Source organism: Martes martes, assembly GCF_963455335.1.
Source record: "Martes martes genome assembly, chromosome: 3".
Lineage (NCBI taxonomy): Eukaryota > Metazoa > Chordata > Mammalia > Carnivora > Mustelidae > Martes > Martes martes.
This window is the reverse complement of record NC_137890.1, coordinates 3,366,904-3,383,179: the sequence shown is the minus strand read 5'-3', so window position 1 is coordinate 3,383,179 and position 16,276 is coordinate 3,366,904. Positions and strand designations below refer to the sequence as shown.

Here is a 16,276-nt window from a genome sequence, read left to right as displayed (position 1 = left end):
TGGTCATTGACGTGTCTGCTCACACCTGCTGGGAGCTTGAATCAGGGTGTTCGGAGGCACGTGTTTATTAAGTGCGGATAGCGTGGCTTCTGCTTCTGTGATCTTTGCTTGAGAGCAGAAGGGAGGACATGAGGCTGTGCGTTGGAGGGTCTGAGCTGACAGGAGGCTGTAGACAGCAGGCGCTCTCTGCCCCCCTCCGGGGCAGCACACGTGGGGGTGACTCCAGGGACGCTGCCTGCCCTTGAGGGGCTGAGCAGGGCCTCCCACCTGTCAGTTCCTTTGAGGGGTCCGGTTGTCCCAGCTCCCAGGGGACTGTGACTTTCTGCTCTCCCATACCAAATCGCCAAGTGGCTCCTAAGCTTTGAAGCTTTCGTGCTTGTTTCAAATGTCAAATTTAAAAATAAAAATCACAGAATAATTTCCAGGTATATTATTAGATTCTCCACTGATACTGGTTTCAAAGGCATTGAAGCCGACAGATGGTCTGCACCCTTTTCTAGAAGCCTGGGGTTTGTACCTGTTATACAATAGTATCATTTTTGTCCCCCATGCCATCCAAAAATAATAATTCTGGGCATGGGACGTCTTAGTCTGTTCGGGCTTCTGTAAGAAATGCCGCAGACCGTGTGGCTTATCAACGATAGAAATGTCTTTCTCAGGGTTCTGGAAGCTACAAGTCCAAGATCAGGGTGCCGGCATGATCGGGGGAGGGGCTTTCCAGGGCTGCAGATTCTCTGGGTCCTCACCGGTGGAAAGGGTGAGGCAGCTTTGCGAGAGCTCTTTTGTAAAACCACTGATCCCATTCACGGGGTCCATCCTCATGACCTAATTGCCTCCCAGAGGCCCCAACCACAAATAACACCACACCGGGGGTGAGGATTCTGACATGCAAATTTTGGGGGAACACCGACGTTCAGGTCACTGCACAGGATAAACTTGTTTGAGTGTCAGAGGCATTGCATGCGTCGGTCACCCGGAAGGCTGGGGTGACGGTCCGGCTGTCTTTCGGGGGCCCCGCTCACTAGCCGCTCAAAGCCATCTAGGCATGTGTGAAGTCAGAGTAACTAATGGGCCTGGGACCACCCACACCTGATGTGATTTCGGGGCACAGGACATCTTGAGTGAGTTCCCAGGGTTGTATGGTGTTTGAAAAGATCGTATCTGAATCCGCGACGGGAGAACCACCTCTCAAGTGTAAGGACGCGCTCGGGGCCCGTCTGGCACTACTCGAAGGATCTCTCCTTCTTTCCTTCCCTGTCCTGGATGGCGGTGAGGTGCCCAGGGCCCCTAAATTTATCTTTTGAAAAATGAAAACAGAAATCTAATATACTGTGTAAGAGGAGATTTCAATACAGAGCAAGCAAACCCAGTTCAGAGTCTTTTTTAAAATAGCATCGGGAGGCCATAAGGGAGGAGGGATTTATGCACGTCCTCCTGGGAGGATCCCGGACTTGCTGCCCGCTGCGCGCCCTCTGCCTGCACCCGAGTCCTTCCTCGCCAGGACACCAGGACAGCTTTCAGAAAACCAGCTTTCAAAAGTTTCTATAACCCTAATGTGTGTAGGAACCCAACCAGCCCCAGTCAAACCAGTCTTAATCCCTGTTGTAAATGGAGGACCTAACTGAGAATGGCACTCATGACCTTCACCTTTATAACTCTGTCCTGTCTTCTCGGAGCGTAGGAGTCAGGTTTCTGCCTGAATCCTTCTCCCAAGCCGCAGTTCCAGTGGCCCAAATCGATGCCCGTTTGCTTAAATTTTCAGCCAATTCTTTCGAGGTCGATGACTGTGATAAACTTTCTCCCTTCTCCCAAGCATATCGCTGGGCATTCATACACGACCTCTGTTTCAGCTCTCCAAGAGCCCTGGGCACCCGGTGCTGGTTAGAGATTAATTTACTCACTTTGGACTCGAAAGGACACCCCCAGTCTGAGCAAGAAACACATTTTACCTCCAGAGACTTCTACCCACATGGATCCACGTTTTCCTACTTACGTATCTTATGTGACCTCTTTTAAATTTTATTTTAAAGATATTATTTATTTAGTTGAGAGAGAGAGCATAGGATGAGAGAGAAGCAGGCTCCCCGCTGAGCAGGGAGCCCCAACATGGGGGTCGTTCCCAGGGTCCTGGAATCATGAACTCAGCAGAAGGCAGACGCTTCACTGACTGAGCCACCCAGGCGCCCCTATATGACCCTTTTGAGATAGAGCAAGATTCCCCTTAACCCTGAACATGTCTTAAGTTAATTTATTATAACAGTAAGACACACGTTGTTCCATAAGATCTCTGTCGCCGTTCACCTCTCATTACAGCTGTAAAACCAAAGCAAACTTACAAATTCAGTACAACAAAAACCTACAGAAGCAAAACATTGAAGTTTACCACGTTCACGCTAGGTATGATTTTGTTCAGCTGAAATGAAATGACTGATGACAAAGTGAAGGTGGTCCGGACTCAGATTCCTTGAACTTGGGTCCGTGTCTGCCATCCTGAGCCCTCGGTGACCCCAAGCTTCCACCGTTTCCCGGGCCTTGAACTGCGGGGCAACTGCCCGCCTCACGCAGGCTGCGGGACCACTTGGCTCTTTCTCAGGGGAGAACGCCTCCTTTGCGTATTAAACCCGCCTGCTGTCTCCTCATTCCTCTGCAGCGATATCAGTAATAGTCCCTACGTTGTCCTGCTCGTAAATAAAATACGAAGTCAGAGAACAAAGTCGTGCTGAGCACCAGCATCATGATTATAGTGCTTTTGAAAAACTATCTTGTGAAGAAAAATGCAGAAAATACTAAATTACCCAAGAATGGGAGGACCCCGGAAAATAACATACACAAATGCCAATTTCAGAAATATTAAACAGTTGTTGAATTTATTCACTAGAATCTGTTTATCTTACTCCTGAAATTCCAAGAAACTCTGGACTTTTCATTTCTTCCCGTATAACTTTCTTTAGTTTTAAATTTATATATATAATATAAAAGAATATATATTATATTACTATAATATATAAGATAAAATATTTATATTTAATAACATATAAATATATTTTGTTTATGATTAATAATATATATTTAATAATATATAAATATAAATATTTATGTGTATATATATATTTATGTGTATAGAATAAATCCAGTGGGTTGCTCAGTATGTGAGAGCTCCTTGTTGATAAGGAAGAGACTATGTTATGTAGGGCCCCAAATTGGGAGACGTGTTCTCATGTAATGTTATCTGTTCGACTCATCAGGATAATCGTAATTCAGCAATGTTTAGGATTTTTCTCAAGTCCAAGAGCAAACAATGACAAAACCGTAAGACCCCGCATTTATAGGGCATGGCTGCTTCTCTAAGGCGCGCTTTTAAGTGGCCCGCGCACGTGACTCCTGTAAACCATCCCACGTTTTGTTGCGGTGGACTGTTACTGCGAGCCCACCGCACAGACGAGGAAGCTGACGTGCTTGTGGGCAAATGCAGGACTCCGGCCCACGCCCCAGTTGCTAGGGACTGGGTTTTAGGCCACGCTGCGTCTCCTCGAGCGAGCCCTGGGGCGCTCGTGGACCAGTGATGCTTTGGGAAAGGATGAAGTCCCGTGTCCCTCTTGGCTTGTCCACATCGAGTCCCATGGAAACGCTTCTTCTCACCTCTTCCTTCCCCTTTTCCAATGGTGGCAGCCTCCTTGTTCAACATTCAGAGCATACCTCCTCTGCGGAGTTTCTCCAGACCCTCCTCTACAAGCCCCGTTTCCCAGGTAGATCGGGGGCGGGGAGATTTTAAAAGACGTCTTCCCTGTCGCTACGCTGTGTGCAACAAGTTAAGACAGTTGTGTGTTTTGCATGCTTCGGAATTCCTTTAAAGGCAAGATATTTGTCACATTCACGGAGCACGAGGATGGGACAGCGTGGACAGCCAAGGGATCATAGGTACGGGACAGTTTTTACATTTCCAGTAGTTAACACTTGCTTTTTGGTTCTGAAAGATGATGCTTTTGTGTCCAAACAATGTAATATAAAACACGCCTGAAAAGAAAATAAGTAAGTGGCTAGCTGTCTGCAGGGACGTGGAGTGGAGATAGATCTTTGAAGCAAGGTAAACAAGCTTCAAGTTACAAGATCCCAGTAGGACACTTGTAGCCGACAAAGAAATCAGGATAAATGCGGGGGTTGGGGGTGAGGGGTATGAAGGCGCTCATTTCCAGCTGTATCCTTGATCCCCAGCATCACTTCCTCTCTTTCTGGAAAGAAATGGTTCCGTTTCAATACCAAAACTAAATTTAAAAAAAATTTTTTTTTCATCCTTGTAAGTCCCTGCCCCCTATTTCCCCCATCCCCCACCCACCTTCCCTTCTGGTGACCAGACGTGTGTTGTCAGTACTCACAAGTCTATTTCCCAAACCAAAATTTTTGTTTCGAAGTCATTCTTGCCTTCTTAATGATCATACGTAATTTGTCATGAAGCATGATATAGTGGTAGAGGAAGCTGTGAGGGGTTTTGTTCTTACCGACAGGACACGAAACTTAAAGAATGCAGAAACACCGATTGTGATGTTTGGGGAGCGCTGGGTAACACTGTGAACACTCTGTAGTGCTTGTATATTACTTGACCATCGTTTAAATAATATCCATAGTTGCCATTGTTTGCTATTCTAAAATATTAAAGCCCTTTTACGGCTTTTGACAGATGTGATTTTTGTGTCTCACAATCTAATAAATTCAATAAATCTAAATAGAACAGATTAAACATCGTTCGGGGCACACTGTTCTTGTCTTCTGATCTTCTAATCACCATCTCACGGATCATAATTTTAAAATCCCCTCTGAACTTCTATATGTTGCAAATAGTGACCTATGATGTATCCTTACACAGAATTTTAACTCTCATTTAAGGAATAACCTGTGAAAATTCTTTGTTTTTCCTTCTTTAAAGGAAAATCAATAATGTTAGTATGTTACCATCTCATTTAGACCATTCTGGCAACTACCCTTAGGTACCTATTAGATTTTACTCAACACCTATTAATCTCCGGAATAGACAATAAAGTTCCGTGGGATCTCTCAATGAAGGGTTTATTCTGAGCATTCGTTGATTATTGCAAACATCAGTCACGTTTCTGCTTATCAAGGAAGCATGGAAAGCTCCTGGTTGTTGATTGGAAGATGGGGCTCTTCTTCACTTACTACATTATTCAAGACATCAATAGCCTCATTAAGAAAATGCTTTCTAGTGGATTGGGTATATAAGTCTCACCTTTTACAGTGTACTTGGGAATTCAGATATTTTTAGTAAACACTGAGAAGCTTTGAAAAGGTAGAGAGCATTTTTTTTTCCCCCAAACAGTAAAGCAGTCACTCAGGGGATTTGGGACATTTTCCATCCAAAGCCCTCCCCGCCAGCCGCCGTCAGATCAGCAGCCGCCGAGTGGCTCTATCTGGAAGTGTGTTCCTGTTAGGAAGGACTCTGTTAGGGAGGGTCCCACCTCATGCACAGTTTTGGTCATTATGAAGGGCTGCGGAAAACAGTCCAGGATTGAGAAGAGACCCAGAAGGGATGTGCTCTGTGCTTGGTGTGGGGACAGAGCTGTGTGGCTCTCCGGTGCCCCGGCATGAACAGAAATACAGTCTGTGCCTCCGGCCACGGAAAACCAAGGCCAGCTGCTGGGCGGGGATGTGCATCCTGCCGGTCCAGTTTTCACGCCTCACTCTGTCCTGATAGACCCGCCCCCGTTTCCCTGTGACTTCTGTATCCTCCTTGTTCTCTTTTAGATTAATGGAATATTTATTATTTCACATTTTCCGTATGTAATTTCCCATGTAATTACATGTTCTCTCCCTGCGTGTTCTACAGTTTGATTAGAGAAGAAAGCGTGCATTTTCTACTTACTGCCTCCTAAGGGACTGCCGTTACTTTGACCATTTCCTAGTGCTGCTAGAAGCCCACCACCTCTAAACTCCCTGCGACCCCTCCCGGCTTTCGCAGGTCGTCATTGGTGTGCATTCTGGTTCCACAGATAATTTATGGTCCATAAGCTATCCCAACAGCTAACTTCTATTTACCCTTGGATTTAATTCTGGTGTCCATGAATTAAGAAACTTAATTAAGAATTAAGAAATTAAAAAACTTAATTCTCTCTTAAGTTTCAATTTTTTCCATCTTGGATCATTTTCCTTCACCTTAAAAAAGATGGGAGACTTCTGATGGCAAATTTCCCCCTTTTTATTGTCTAAAAGTATCTCTATTTTACCTTTTGAGGGTTATTTTTATTGAGAGTAGAGTTTTAGGCTGAATTACTTTCTTCCAGTACTTTAACTCACTATTTTCTGGCTTCTGCTTAGAAGTCAGCTTTCCCTCTCTCATTGTTGTTCCTCTGAAGGGAATGTGTCTCTTTCCTGTAGATTTTAAAGCTTTTTCCTTTGTCTTTGTTCTAAGAGGACCCACCTTGTGCATTCTCACTGCTGGCGGGGGCCTGCGTGTGTTTGCCTTTTGTGTGGTTTCGCTGAGCCTCTTGGGTGTGTGGATTGATGCCCTTTGCAAGTTTGGGAAACTTATCTCTTGGAGGACTGCCCTGTCACATTCTTTGCGTATCTCTTCCCTCTGGAATTCCTTTTATGTGTGTCTGTTCGGCGTCTTCGGTTTGTCCATCATTTCCTCTCTCCTAAGCATGTCGTCATCACAGGTATTTTAAAGTCTCTATCAACGAACCCTAAATCAGGATCATCTGTGAATCTGTTTCACGCTCTGATTTTCAGTGAATTTCCTTATCTCTCCGCATGTCATTTCTGATCGTGCAGTAAGCGTCACGGGTCAACAAACTGTCGATGCTGCCGAGGCTGGGCACTACCAGGGAGAGAGGCCACCATCACATTAGGGGGCAAAAGCAAGGGCGGGAGGCCTCAGTCCAATCCGGGATTGAGCCGAGGTGCAGAAGCAGCCCGCCTCTGCTCTGCCTCTCACCCGCAGGCAGCAACGGCCTGAGCTTTGGCCTGTGGGTTTTTTGTTCCTTAGCTCTGGAAGAGTGCATATGCGCTCCAGCTGTGCATTTCAGAGGTCCTGCCCCCCTCTCCAGGCTGTGCAAAAATCTGCAAGTCTCGAAGATGAGACTAGTCAGGCGCTTGAAGCTTTTCTTTGCCCCCTATCCCACCCTCTTCTGAAGCACCTCAAACACCCTGGGGGATTTCACTCTGGTTTTTTGTAAGCTTTTGGCCTAAGGCACCACGAGTGCATATAGCTGGAGAACTTAACAGATGTCTCTTGGGGAAAATGGTCATCATCTGAAGGTCTGCAAATTCCCAATCTGTGTCTCTCGTCTCTTACAACTGCAACATATTGTACAGTTTCTCTGTCTTCTAGAAAGGGCTCTCTAGACCTACAGAAGAGCTCAGAATTGGCAAATGTCCCAGGAGAGGGGGGAAAAAAAGAAAACAGCTGGTCATTATCTGTTCAGAAAGATTCAGAATTTCAGTTTTTCTGGTTCTCAGTTTGCCAGAGCTATCTGATGCTCTAAATATATGATTTTGGTAATTTGTCTCTCTCTCTCTTTTTTTTTTTTTTTTTTTTTTTTGTCTTTACAATGGGAGCAGTAACCTGACATGACCTTAAAAACCCTATGCAGGTGGGAAGTTTTCCTGTTTTGTTTCTAATTAGATCAGCGTAAAGTTACGTTACTTAACAAAAAAAAAAAGATACCTCAAGGAAGTTGGGGGGAAAATCAGTTCAGATGGTAAAAATATTCTTCCATCAATTATATACTCTCTCATAAGAATAAATCCCGTGGGAGTATTTTCCGCAGATTGCTCTATGTGCAGAATGTGGGCCAAGGCCAATGGATATACAGGAGCTCGGTATCCACAGAGCGAACGAGATGGCAGCTGATAGTAATCGCCAGGTGTACACGAGGCAGTAGAGGCGCTAAAACACAATCGCGAGGGAAGCACGCGGATCCCACTGAGTCCCACGTAGGGAGAGGAGAAAGGGAGTGGCAAAGGGAGGCTGGTCTTCCGCTCTAGCCCGCTTTCATTCATTCTCGTTTGTTTTGCTGGGGAGGCTGGGAGCGGCAGGACAACAAAGCAGGAGGGACTTTGGAAGTGGGCTGGGACGTCTGCTTTCTTCTGAATTCTCCCTGGTATCCCCGCTGTGATGTCTGGCACACTCACGTGAGGATGCCCAGAGAAACGGTGTCCTAGGGAAGCGAGAGGAAGAGGCCCGTGCAATCACATCATGATGCTGTCCTGCGAAAGTCCGTCAAGTTCTGTCCGTCCGGGCCCAAGGACAGCGAGCACCCAGCTGCTGGTTCAGATCGGTGCTCTGATGTGCCGCCGCAAGCTAGAGCGTGTGCTGAGGCCCCCATGAGGTTGCGAGGGTTTTCAAGGACCTATATAACCCGTTCCCTGCTGCAGGGTGGGCTGTCCTTGGTCTCACTTTGCTCCTGGAGACCGTGTCTGTATCGACGCAGTTCCCTGTTAACACTGACCGGGGATGGGCTCTCTGGAGCAGCCGCATCCCTGGGCTGATGCCTCGTAGTCAGGAGTAGAGTCACCCTCCCTGAACAGATGTGGACTAGTAGTGCCTACATGGGGGGGCCCTAGAATCAGGGGGACCTTGAGAAACCCAAAAGACTCTAGGACACACAGACTCTCAAGTGTGATAAATGAGGGGGAGGAATGGGATGTCCTAAGAAGGTGTATCGTCATGGAGGGCGAAGGGCCCGTGGACAAGGGCCCGCTCCTGGAACCCCCTGGATGTTTCTCTCCTCAGCCAGAGTTCCTGTCCTCCCTGCTCTGTTCTGTTGGCCGCCTGCGCCTGGCAGTTTCCAGCCCCGGGGCGGGGGCGGTTTCCCGAGGCAGCAGCGTCCGGAGGCTTGGAAGCCAGGAGAGCAGCCCCGGGGTGGCCCTCCCTCTCCCTCTCGCGCTCCCGGCACCCGCTGCTCCAAGTGTCCCCTCTTCCCCCCGCAGGTCATCCAGCAGCTGCGGCTCTCGGAGAACGAAAGCGTGGCCCTGCGGGAGCTCCTGGACTGGAGGCGGAAGCTGTGCGAGGGGCGGGAAGACTGGCAGCGCCTCCTGCACCCCCCGGAGCCCAGGGCGCCTCCCCCTCCTCCCTGCAAGAAGCCCACCCTGGCGAAGAAGCCCGAGGGCGCGTCCTGCGGCCGGCTGCCCTCCGAGCTGTGGGACTCCGGCCTGTGAGGGGCCGCGCGCTCCAGGGCCCACCGCATCCCGGCCGGGGCCTCTGGCACGCGTCGACACGGAGTGGCGTGGACCCCGGACGGAGGCCGCCGGACTCGGCGCGTGTGCGTGTGCGCCTGTGTGCCTGTGCGTGTGTGTGCGTGTCCGTGTGCGTGTGCGCGAGCGCGTGTTCTTCTCGCGGGGGGGGGGGCACGCGCTCCGTTTCTCCGGCGCGCGACCCCCCGGCGGAGCAGGGGCTGGACAAGGCGGGGCCGCGCCAGCGGGACCGGGCGGAGCCGTCGAGGGTCGCGCTCCGGCTCTGGGGTCGGGGTCCCCGATGCTCCTGGCCCCCAGCGCTCGCCCCCAGCACACCGCCCGCGGCGGACGCCTGCTGTCTTCGTCGGTTGTGTTGTTTGGCCATGACGAACCTGAGGGTGATGGACCGGTTTCTGACCCGTTTTCTAACTCTCTGCAGTTGGTGGTGCTCCCCTCGAACACAAGTGTGAAAACTCGTGTCTACAGTTTTCTCTCCTCCCACGCCTTTTTAAACCCGAAGGACCTAACCCCCTCGAGACTCGCCGTCGCTTTAGCCGGAGTCAAGCCTGTGCGCGCGCGGACTGGGTCCCGGGTTCCGCGGGGCCGCCTGGGGAGGCCCGTCCCCCCGGGGCCGCGACTCTGCGGACGCGCACGGCCGGCTCCTGCGGGACATCTCCGGTCCCCGCGTCCCCCTCGGCCGCGGGAGCTCAGTGGAGCACGGGGGTCTCCCGGGTCGCAGCTGGCCGCGTGACAGGGTCACCCCGGAGGTCTGCCCAGTCCAAGGAGCTCGCGGGGACCCGCTGCACCGGGCGGGGACGCCGCCTCCCAGGGTGGCCGTCCCCTCGGGGCTGTGCGGCCGGCTCCCCGGCTCCAGTCCTCGGCCCCCCCGTGACAGGACCGCCCGTCGACCCGTGGGCTTCTGCGGCGCCCGCCGACCGCGGTTCTCACTGCGTGGAGCGCCGCGATCGTACCACCGCCCCAATAAAAGGTGCAGCTACAGTCTCCGGCGGTGGTGTTTATTTGGGGTGGTTGCTGTGTCCCCGGCCGAAGAGCAGGGGCAGAGAAGCCGTCCTGTCCCCGCGGCCGGCCTTCCTCTGCGCTCGCAGCCCCCCGCGGGCTTGGGGCACTAAGGGTCTATTTTAAAATAAAGGTTTTACGAATATTCAGGTATAACGGCCATGCAGGCAAATGTCAGTGTTGAGAATAATGTGTTTGCCATTTAGAAATAATAAGAGGCTGCCAGGTCCACAGACGATTTCCCTTAAAAAGGTAGTTTCTTACGGTGCCAGGCAAGGTGGCCTGGGTCAGCCGGGGGGGGGGGGGCCGCAGGCCAGGGAGCCCATGGGCCCAAGCCGAGATTGCCACGTGCTTGGGAAGGATGGGGGGGGGGAGGCAGGGTTTGCAGGCCTAGAATTGGCGAGTTTGAATAATTTCAGGGGCTCCAGGTGGGAGGCGGTCCCTGGTTGTCTGGTACTTGGCCCTGGGCCGTGGGATGGGGGCAGAGTCCCTGGCTGAAGAGGGACCCACCCATGAAGGGGGTGCGTGAGTGTGGGCTCTGGCGTGGCTGGCGATGTTTGCTGTACGTAGGAGTTGGGGAGGGCTGTAAAAGCGTGAAAATAGAGAAAATGGAAGGCACAGTGAATACAGGGTCAACGACAGCAGTACTGATGCCGTCTAACAGGGAAGCCTTCTGGGTCACCTCCCGCTTCACGCCACACACTGCCACTCTCCACCCTCTCCCTGACACCTGACTTCCAAACGATGGAAGAAGCCGGTTTTCCTTGACCTACATGGCTTCCTACATGGCTGGCCTTGCGCATTGTGGCTGCCTAATGATCGTGGACCGTAAGTCTGAACTGATCTCCACCCGCCTCCAACACACAGTGTATTTATTTGGACCAGGGTGAAAAGCAAACTGTACCAGCATTGTACCTTTCGAGAATTTGTTTCCTTTGCGCACTGAACACTGGCTATGACCGTGTGGGCGCTTTGCACACGTTATTCCTAACGCAGACCTCCCTGGGAATGACCATCTACATACTCATCCTGGAATAAAAGCCTTAAGCAGGCTATCAGATCATAAACCCTCATCTTTACGGTTCCAAAGTCCATGTCACATTAACTTGATATGCAGAAATGTTCTGCTCATTATATCAAAATATATCTTTAAAAATCTTCAAACTAAATGACTCTTGGGGGATACAGTATTGTGTGAAAATGGGAGGTAAGACTTACGCGAGAGAGCTTACGTGGAGTGGGCTATCCCCACCCAGCACGTGTGGGTCCAAACGGCACCATCCCCTGTTCTGTTAACCTGGTCACGGTTTTGGGCTCATGTAGGTGTAGGCTGACCTGTCTGTCACCTGCTAGAGGTATCGAGGGCATCCAGGAGAGTTTATATGGGCTGAGTCTAGGAATCCCTTTGTCTCATCTAATGTTTGCTGACCTTGCAGAGTCAGGTAACCCTTTGAGGGCGTTCTAGCCCACATTCAGGTGTGTGTTAACTAGAACCACGTCGTGGTGCCTGTTCTGATGTGATGGGACAGGCAGCGGACTGGAAAGCATGAATAGCCACGACAATAGAAACAGTATTAAGAGTCATAATAATAAGAGATAAAGTCCAATTCTGTGTGTATGTATTAAAGTTACTCCCGGAATGGTTCTCTAATGATTACGACACTGTCAACAAAATGAACAGAGGTACTATTCTGCTTAATAAAGCACGGAATGTTATTCCACGTAAGCAAGATTTCAACAATTATGTATGTTTGCAATATACTTAATGATGGTATTTTAATTGCTATCAGACCATAAGGTATGAATTATGATATATTATTGGGCCTGAGACCTTATGTTTAGCAATATAATTGGTATGAATTATTACCCCGTGTTCAAACACTGCCCAACCTTATTGCTTTTTTAAAAAATGCTTTATGAGTGGTCTCTAAAAACTACTATCAAAATGTTTATAGTGGGTTAAAATGATTTAAAGTGTATTTTCTAGAGTGGAAAAATATATTACTATTCTTAAATTGTGTTACCTAATTTAGTAGAATTATGCTTACATAAATCTACCCCATAAAAGCAACAACCAATTAAAATCTTAGATTTGTAAATGAACATCCCATATAAACATTACATAAGTTACATAAGACAAAAAGTATGTTTTGAATTCCACAGTCTAGGAGGACAGATAAATTTCTATCAAAATTCTATTGCTGTCAATTTCCAGCAAGACATCAAACCTGGCTCCTGTCATGATAAAGGGCATAAGGTTATTATATAATAACATTCTGCAGTGGGACACATTTCACTCCTGGCTATCTATCACTCTGCACTGCCAATTTTTTTTCAAACTTTTAAATGTATATCTTTAGCTAGAAGTTAATAGGATTTATTTTTATGCTTATTCTCATCAGGAAATTTTCAAAAAAAAAATCCATTAAATTAGCAGGAAAAAAACAACAACTGTGTTCCGAGTAAAAGTTCAGGGTAATTTCATTACATTTTTCAAATTGTTTTTAGCTGCACATAAAAAAGCCATGTAATGCAGATGAAAGCAATTATATTTCTATTTATGGTGCAATGGTAAATTCTCTGCAATGCTCATGGTTTCCCAAAACAGTAGCACTGCTTTCAAAAAACTAAAAATATATTCTCTCCCCCCATTCCATTTCCTTTACATCTTATTCATAAGCAATGACTTTATCAAACAGATTCTACTACAATGTTCTAGCCATGTGAGTTACAAAGATACACATATAGCACCGGGTTGTAGCATGCTGAGTTACAGATGGCAAAGAATTACCTTTGTAGTCCGTTCACTTTCCCTAAGTACTGGAGACCCCTGGGCAGCTCCATTATTGTGTTTCCAGTAAGTTTCTCTAAAATCCAGCATGCTTTGTAAAACTTTAAAGATGAGTTTTTCAAAGGCTAAGTCTTATTAGCTGCCTATAATACATACCTATTACCTGTTCTAATTTGTCCCGTCTCTTTTCAGATTTAAAAAAAAAAAAACAACCCACTATTTATACCTAAGATATTTTGTATGCTTTGACAGCAGCACAATGTAATCTGGATATATGTAGTTTACCCGATCGTTACAATGGCAGAAGAAGACCTTGATGTCTTTTCATAGAAAATATTAAAGGTGAATAAATCTATGCATTCATTTCCATTGTTGCTTCACAAAAGGAATGCATCGAATGTGTCTTTGCTTTGCTTTGAATTAGTCATGGGCAGATAGCCGGCGCATCTGCAGGCTTGCCCTGCCCGACAGCCCCGGGGAACACGTGCGCTTCAAAGCACGGTGCGTGAGCCTACCCACGTGACATCTTCCTGATGTCACCGCTTAGCTGCTAAAGTCTAAAGGGAATGAAAGGGAATGAAACCATGGATCAATCCCAAGGGAGGGATCAAAGCTCTAAAGAAAAAAGAAATAAAACCAAATTCAATTTGAGGTTTTGATCTTTTAAGATTTCAGCAAACAAAGGGGCTTGAGGTCCATGATCTCAAACAATTGACTGAAAAGTGTATGAATTCTGCCACATTCTGAAGAAAGGTTTTCTTTACCGGACCTATTTTTGGGAATCTGTTCAACTGAATTTAATCAAACTGGGTCTTGAGTGGTAACAAGAGAAACAGTGCTACCCAACAGAGTCCCTATTATGGTTCATCAGCATTACCGTTGAATAAAATTACCAATCTTCATATCACAAAAGGAACTTTCTGATACCTTTTTATGTAAGTCGGTTGTACATGCGTGTGGGTTGTGGGGGAAATAGTTCTCCAGAAAACTTTGCAATTGGTGAACTGCTGTCGTTCCCTTGGGTGTAGAAGCTGTTATAAAAAGATAACATTCTATATTTTAAAAAGCAAGAAAAATTCCCTGGCAGAAGAGAAGAGATGCCACGGGAAATCCACGTAGAAATTGCTTCAGTGCCTGAAGGCTGTCAAGGGTCGGGAAGGAGGGAATTTGAGGCGACACTGTCTCATTACTGATCTCCAGGAACGTTTGTCTTTCAGCCCCATCTGAAAACAAACACTACAAAGACAGAAGACTTAGTGCCAAGAGCATTCACAAGCCAAAAGTTTATCCACAGTGACTCAAAGAAAAACTCATTAAAGGTACAAGTTGCTACGTCTCCCTGTTCTACTCCCCGTAGTTGGCGTTTGGCCCTGGTGAGTCTCCAACCCTACCTATGTTTGCTCTCAGGTAGGCTAACTGTTTCAACCAACAACCACAGAAGCTAGTGGTTCCACACAGTAGACTATTCTAGATTTCTCCGCTACCTCACAGTCTGACACACATTGACCCCAAGAAGTCATCCCGAGACCAAGGGTCCTTCTTCCCTCTCAGGTCTCCAACCTGCTCATGGCCTGTGGAGGGCTCCTCGGTCAGCCAGTGGGTGGAGGGGAACACAGAGGGCTGGACATGGGGGGGTCGCAGCCTGAGAGAGGCTCATGTCACTTCTGCTCATATTCCATTGGCCACAACTCAGTTGTGTGATGACTCAACTGGAAGGCAAGATGGGAAATGGCCTGGCTTTCTAACCCAGAAGAAGGGAAAATCATTTGTTCAATTAGCTAGGATCTGTCGCACTATGTGAGGTAGGAAACTCCTAGCACAAATACCTAAACTATTTTCTATTTCCTTGTGTGTTCAGACATCGCCCAGGGCAATTTACCTTCCACCAACCATGAGCACAGGACCTCTCTCCACCCAGCCACCAGCCACCCACTTTTCCCCATGTTCCCCCAATAAACTGTCCTTGGCCAGCCTGGAAGCTCATGCAGTGAGGATGGGTAGGAGATGAAAGGAGACCTGGGAGCATTCTCACTTGCCTGCCGGCCCCTGCTCTGGGTCTGGTGGTAGAACAGCTGCCTTCCTCTTGTGGGAGATTCCCTGCAGGTCTTTTCTCTCACATCTGGGCACATCGATGCCATTCTGTGTCCACTGCTGCCAGCAACACCTCCTGAGCCCCTGGGCATCGGGAGAAATGCCTCTCCTCCCTGAGGTGTCCGTAATCTCCATGGGAGACTCCATCGGGTGGTGCACTTGGCCTCTCCAAGTGTTCATCTAAGGACCAGCAGAAATGACATCACCGGGAGACCCACCCCCAGCCCTGCTGAATCAGAGTCTGCATTTTAACGAGACCCGCCGGTGATCGGCGTGCTCAGTAAAGATTGAGCAACAAGCCATGGACTGGTTGGTGCCGGCTCCCTGGTGGGGCCATCTCCGTCTCTCTCATGCTGAAGCGAAGGAAATCACGACTCGCGCTTGTCAAACCATCTTCTGTACTCACTGGCAGAATGATGTCACCAAAGGTTTCCTCCAGGTAAAACCAAGTGCTGAGAGTTGTCGTTTGCCCTAGACCAGCAACCTGGTCACTCACTCCCTCGGCTGTCCTAGGAAACCCTCCGTTCTTAACTCCAGATGTCTTCAGAGGTGCCAGTACCCACCAACACTTTCTACATACGTGCTCACTCAGTCTGGCTTCAGAGAGGGAACAGAAGACAGGTTCCAAATTGCTTGTGTGTTGCAGGAGCATTTCAAACAGTCCTTGCCTTCTGCCTCTTGTGCTCACACTTCTGCTCTGATCTGGGGCGCCATGATACCCTCACGGGTGACTTTTAAGTATGTCACTAGTTTTTGGTTTCAGCACAACCTCAGTATCTAAAGAGCACAGATGATGCTTGAATGAGGGGGTTAAGGGTGCCCATCCCTGTACATAGTTGAAAACCCACATATATTTTTGACTCCCCCAAAAACTTACCCACTAATGGCTTACTGCTGACTAGAAGCTTTACTGATAAGAGTCAATTCATATTCAGTATGGTATATGTATCGTATACTATATTCTTACAATAAAGTAAGTAAAGAAAATATTAAGAAAATCATGAGAAGATGTATTTATAGTACTGCACGCTCTTTATCAAAAAATACCTGGGAGCGCCTGGGTGGCTCAGTTGGTTAAGTGTCCAACTCTGGTCTTGATCTCAGGGTCGTGAGTTCAAGCCCTGCACTGGGCTCTGTTTGGGTGTGGATCGTACTTAAACAAACAAGCAAGAAAACATCTGCACACGAGGC

At 48.1% G+C, this 16,276-nt stretch overlaps 1 protein-coding gene across 1 annotated transcript in view; it reads left to right on the top strand.

Moving 5' to 3' along the window:
* MYO16 (myosin XVI) overlaps nt 1-10,188 on the top strand; it is a 442,217-nt gene extending 432,029 nt beyond the window's left edge. Inside the window, exon 34 of the mRNA XM_080798962.1 lies at nt 8,944-10,188. Coding sequence (XP_080655088.1) covers nt 8,944-9,171 — 228 coding nt within the window. The 3' untranslated portion in view covers nt 9,172-10,188. The remainder of the gene's footprint in view (nt 1-8,943) is intronic.
* The last annotated feature ends 6,088 nt before the right edge of the window (nt 10,189-16,276 follow it).